At 37.4% G+C, this 6,249-nt stretch overlaps 1 protein-coding gene across 1 annotated transcript; it reads left to right on the forward strand.

Moving 5' to 3' along the window:
* Nucleotides 1-5,346, forward strand: LOC306861528 (ankyrin repeat and SOCS box protein 15-like). Its single transcript, XM_079403832.1, has 9 exons — nt 1-269; nt 343-398; nt 487-618; nt 723-881; nt 1,741-1,986; nt 2,957-3,128; nt 3,210-3,771; nt 4,581-4,734; nt 4,821-5,346. The coding sequence occupies exons 1-9, from the start codon at nt 175-177 to the stop codon at nt 4,988-4,990; spliced, it is 1,746 nt and encodes a 581-aa protein (XP_079259958.1). The 5' UTR covers nt 1-174; the 3' UTR covers nt 4,991-5,346.
* Nucleotides 5,347-6,249: the final 903 nt, after the last annotated feature.

Here is a 6,249-nt window from a genome sequence, read left to right on the forward strand (position 1 = left end):
AGTCTGTGTTTTGCAACGCTGCGAGGTGCATGACATTTCTTCTTATAGTTCATCAGAAACTTTCAGGACAGATTCACAGTGAAAACTGGAAATTCGTGTCAGTTTCATAATCAAGTTTTCATCGAGATTGCAGTTTTGTTCATGTGTGCATCTTTTTGAGCTCTGAAACACTACATGGAACAAATGGATGAAGATCAGCTCATTGACTTTGTTATTCAAACGAGTCTCCAAGATGCTTACAGTCTCTCTGTTTTGAATGAACCGCTAAGGTATGCACAATATTTATTGATTTTAAAACAAAGATATGGTTTAATCTCACACATATATCAATCTCTCATGCAGCACTTTAGAAACAGCCAGTGATGAAAACCTCAAGATTTTATCAGCTATCGATCAAGGTGCTTCATACATGTGCCTAAATATCATGCTCTGCTTTGGTTTCCCAATGGCTTGATATTCTGCATATGCATGTGTAACATTATCCAGGTGATGTGTTTGCACTGAGGCAATTGCACAAGTACAGTGATGCCTATAAGGAAAGAGACAGCAAAGGTTGGCTTCCGATGCACAGAGCGTCAGTCCAGCCGGATGTCCATGTGTTGGACCGCATCCTCCTGGGTGAGAAGACACAACATGCCTAAGTTAAACTACAGTGCGAACAAATGAGTGACAATTAATTAGATATGCTAATAAGGCATTTGCATCTTTTTTTTCCTGAATAGCATCCTATGAGCTGAGCATGGAGGAGATGACGACTGATGGAGACAGTGCTTTGACTCTGGCTTGTCAAGCAGGACATGTGGAGAACGTGAAGGTTCTTCTCCAACACGGAGCATCTCCACACATCACGAACAGCAGGAATGAGACTCCACTTCTCCTGGGTATTACAACAAAACAACACCAAATAGCCATCAAATGAGTCTTGTCTTTTGTTGGAGTTACTCACATTACTTATTTCATTACTTCCCCAGGTAATGAATTAATGAACTTTATATTTTGCCCCAAAATAATAATAATAATAATAATTATTATTAGTCTTAATATTAATAAATCAATAATCATAATCAATAATCATAAATGAAATTAATGGCATAAAATTAGGCATTAATAAAAAGCTTTACACACACACACACACACACACACACACTTTTTTGGACCTTCTTTTCAAATTGATAAGATCTTTAAGACCATTATTTTTTATTTATATATTTTTTTATTTTTGCATTGTGGCATTATTTTCATGATAATTAAACATAGTTTCCACCCAATTTAATGTTATTCTTATCATAAATGCAGTGATGAAAAACGTCAGCACAACAAAATAACGTACAAAAACTGCACTTTATAATTTAAATAGTTTCTTTTTTTTTTCTCTACACTTAGTTGGCAACTGAGAATTGGGCTAAACGTGTTTAATTGGCACAAAAATATTGTTAAGCCAAAAATATAAATGGTCCTAAAATATTATTAAATAATTTATTTTGCCAGATATAATTTATTTTTTACTTTTAAATTAAACTCACCCCCTCACGTAACACCGTACATGCCAATTTAAGCACAACTTTATAAATAGCATTAAATCCATCACACTAGTCACACTGGCGTGTGCAAAAAAGTGCATCATGGTTTTTTATATGAAGTATATGAAAATGTGGCATAACTTAACACTGTTTCTGGTTTTCTGTTTCATGAGTTCTTATACTAGGTTTCAGGATCATATTCCTGCGTTTCCTTTTGCAGCTGTGAGGGCAAACTCGTATGATATGGTTCATGCGCTGATAATGGGAGGCGCCTTCGTGCAGCAGGTTTGTTTGAAGAAGTGGACGGTCACCCATGAGGCTGCTAAAGTGGGTTGCGAGGACATCCTGATGCTGCTGCTGAGACACGGGGGGAAGGTCATGGGACGGGACGGTCATGGGGTCACACCTCTGGGCATCGCCGCAGAGTACGGCCATCCGGAAATACTGGCAATCCTTATCGAGCATGGTAAGTCAGGTGTATGCAAGTCAAAATAACTCTAGATCCCTAATGTAAATAATAATTTACACTGATTTCAGTTGACTAGAACACAGAGGAACGATATCATTGGAATCATTTTCATAATTTTTTTTAAAAACAGCCAATCAGAAATATATATATATATATATATATATATACTTTTTTTGGTCAAAATATATTTTAAATAAATGCTAAATATATATGTTTTAAACAATGAAGCTCAATTAAATATATTTACTTTCAACCTTCATATCCCAAAATATATTTCAATTAAAATGTGTTACATGTTCACACTTGTTAAAGGAAACAAATAAAGTTTTTGTTCCAGTGTGAGATTTGGGAATGCATTTTTTTGCACTGAATTATATATATATAAAAAATTCTTTAAAAATATATATTTATAAATTATATTTTCAAAAATATACAAAAAATGTAAAAACAAAAAACAACAAAAAAAAACCCCCAAAACAATTATATATACTTTTTTATTTTTGCTGTATGGGGAGCTCAAGCATTTAAAGTGGCAGACAGCATAACTGCAGTACATGCTTATAATAAACAGTGTTATTGTCTGTTGGTGTGGACACTAATATAGTTGTTTATAATTATAGTTTTCGGTGTGCACAGGTCATTACGACCAATTTAGGCAAATTTACATTGGTTGTACACTATACTATAAATCAGTGCATTATGAGTATTAAAAAAGACAAATTCACTACAAATTCACACACTTAACACGTCAAAACATGATATACAGCGCACTGTATTGAAAACAGGGAGTGATTTATGTATGAAGCAAGTCGAAGGCATTATGTTTCACCATGTTTAAAATAATTTATTCTATTTACTTCTATTAAGAGTTATACAAAATTATTCATTTGATTAAATATGCAGAGAGAACTATGCATTTGCAGGTTCATTCCCCCAAAATGAATGTCTTTCTTGCTCTGACCTCTAGGGGGTGACGTCACAGCACAAGCTGCAAATGGAGATAGTGTGTTATATGACGCCGCAGGCTGTGGGAACCTGGACTGCATTGATCTACTCTTACAACATGGTGCCAGTCCGAATGTAGCCAGTCTTTGCTCTCAACTGCCAATTCATCGCGCAGCCTACGAGGGGCACTACCTGTGAGAGCACAGCACATCAATCTCACCACACTTCCCAAACATCTCTGCACTAATACATATATTCTCTGTATAACCTGACAGGGCTCTGAAGACGTTCATTCTCAGCACCACTAAAAGGGCCATCCGTCTGTCTGGGATGAGTCCGGTTCATTCTGCGGCGGACGGAGGCCAGGCTGACTGTCTCGAGCTGCTCATCGAGAAAGGCTTTGACGTCAATCCAATCCTGAGCAGCCACATTTCCGAAAACTACGGTGACATGAGGAAGACCCCGCTGTACTTCGCCGTCTGCAATGGAGACGTCACCTGCGCCGAGATGCTTCTGAAAGCAGGTGCAAAGCCCGACCTGGACCCGCTGTGCTGCTTCCTGGTGGCGGTCAGAGCTGGGAAGTACGAGCTGGTGCGGCTGCTTCTCGCCTACGGGGCGGACGTCAACTGCTTCTTCTCCGTTGTCAGCGACACCTTATTTCCTACGGCACTGCAGTACTGCCTCAAAGATGAAATGATGCTGCGCCTGCTCCTTAACAATGGTTACCATACAGAAAGCTGCTTTGAGTGTTACCACGACAACTGTGTAACAACATACACGTGGGCAGAGGCTCGTAGCCAGTCGCACCAAATCAAGAATGCAACGAATAAAGTAACCGTAAGAATCTCGTTTGGGGTCTAGAAAACAATGGGGTGAATTCACTAACAATTGCAGCACTTTTGCATGCGCAAAAGCATTTGTAATATTCACTAACCACCTGAAAGTGCAACAAACAATGCAATCAGAGGCTTTATAGTACAGTCAAAACAAGAGCAATCTGAACATAGTGGCTCTAAAGTGTCATGTTTGGGGTCAATAAAACAATGGTGGTGGTGGTGGGGGGGTACATGAGCAAAAATATACGTCTTATTTACTAACCCCCTGAAAGCCAGTTTAAGCAGGTGCTACCTGTGCTGGTATAGCGCTGTATCTTGAACATTTAAAACATACCTCATCTGCATAAATTAAGTTTATTATAGAATGCATTATTTCAATTAATTTTGCGCAGTTACTATATTTTAAAAATATATTTATGTGCATTCTATTGTGATCACTGTACCAATGCAAAAATGCAATGAGAGGTCGCAATTCATTCTTAGTGAAGTCAAACCGAGCAATCCGAACAAAGAGACTCACGTTTGGGGTCTAGAAAACAATGGGGTGGAGTGTGCCACTTTTGCATGCACAACATGCACCAGGTGCTACTTGTGTAGGTATAGCACTGCACCTTGAACCCAACTCATATCTGTGTAAATCAGGTTTAATATAGAATGCATTTAAGGAGTTTTTAAGAGATGTGCATTTTAGCATTTTATTGTGATTACTATAACAATGCCACAAATAATGCAAGAAGTGATCACAATTCATTCTTAGTGAATATCTAGTTATATGTGGCCTAATTATGCACTCTATTCTGTGTTTTTAAGTTTTGCGAGTTTATTAGCGTGGCATGGATGGTGCACTTGGCTGGGAGGGTGGTGCTGACACTCCTGGATTACGTGAAACATGTGCACATCTGCTCTAAACTGCAACACATTCTGGAGAGACAGGAGGAGTGGCCCGATATCTGTGATATCCTTAGTAAGACACCTGTTAGCCATTCATGTCATTCCAAACCTGTATGAGACACAAAAAATAAAAATTTCTTTATGTCTATTTGGTATTAGGGAACGCACACTCTCTGAAACACCAGGCCAGGTTGGTTATCAGGAGACGTATGACACCGAAAAGACTGAATGACCCAGAGTTCATGAGCACTGTTCCTTTCCCCCCGGCACTGAAGAACTTCCTGATCTACAAAGAATATGATATTTATGGTCGAATGGATGAACAGTAGATAAATGTATATATATATATGTATTTTATTCCAATTTATTTATATGAGTGAAACTAACAGTGTAATTTTGTGATAATGTAAAGATGTTTTATTAACAAAATGTTAAAGATGTGTTTCTAAACACTATTATTATGAATATTATATATAGAATTTTCATATGTTAATGTTCAAAAAACACATAATCAGCAAGTCCAGGTCACATTTCACCCTAAAATAATAATAATAATAAGAAGATTAGAGTGAAATTTTAGAGTGAAACTTGACCTGAACATGATCCTGACAGGTTTCCTAAAATTTACTCTAAATAGTTTGCTGTGTAAATTTATATGCTACATAAATGCATGATTTACTCTGGAAACAGTTTGACTGACATTTTTATCACATGCTAAAGGATAGCATTACTTTTCAAACCATAACAATTTGACAAATTTCAAACTTCACCAACATTGATCCTTGCTCTAATCCAAAAACCATGAGGTTTTGTGGAAGCTGTTGTTGCTAGAGACACTTGTTATCAGAGCAACAACATTCCTGCACTGTCAACGCCAGTCGGTGGCTCCAGATACGCAGCAGACATTGTGTTCCTGTCATAAACACAGATCCTAGCCTTATGCAGTTGTTTGGATCCTATGAGACAACAAACAGTTTATCTGAGCGTTCACAGTAAATCCAAATCTGATCATTACACACACAGGCCTGACTTGAGTTTATGGACTTCAAAATCCATTCATATCCACACCATATTAACTTTTAGCCTCTCTTTAAATTCACTAATTTTAGGCAAGCTGAGGATTTGACGGTATGACGTATGCTTTGATAAATACAATAATAAAGCAAATTTTAATCCTGATGATGACATCAAAAGCGAGACAAAACCAGTAAAAGGCTACGAGAGAAGAGCATTTTTAAAATCCTAACTATGGTTCATGCCACGCTGATAACAGTTCTTGGGATAATCTGACACTCATTATTAGCCTGTGACGTGTTACTTTAGCTCTATGTGGTATTTTTGGCACATATGAAAAAACTAAAAGCACCTAAGAGTATTCTGGGTTGTCCAAGTCTTAACCTACAAAATGAATTGAGGATACCATTTATGTCAGCAAACACTAAATTGTACCTTTAATGTTACAATTTAGCACAGTTTAGCAAAACCGAGCTGTTATGTGCAGCGTTAAAGACAGCAGCTAGTTGTGATTTCATTTAATGCACCAGTATGACACCAGTAAACAAATACACAGACATTTAGAATAGGTGTT

The sequence above is a fragment of the Barbus barbus genome (assembly GCF_936440315.1).
Source record: "Barbus barbus genome assembly, chromosome: 42".
Taxonomy (NCBI): Eukaryota; Metazoa; Chordata; class Actinopteri; order Cypriniformes; family Cyprinidae; genus Barbus; species Barbus barbus.

Bases quoted from the DNA above. Each gene is read 5' to 3' on its own strand.
- LOC306861528 (XM_079403832.1), top strand. From the start codon at position 175: ATGGAACAAATGGATGAAGATCAGCTCATTGACTTTGTTATTCAAACG. The intron at 399-486 runs GTGCTTCATACA...AACATTATCCAG, and splicing joins TTTATCAGCTATCGATCAAG to GTGATGTGTTTGCACTGAGG. The intron at 1,987-2,956 runs GTAAGTCAGGTG...TCTGACCTCTAG, and splicing joins GGCAATCCTTATCGAGCATG to GGGGTGACGTCACAGCACAA.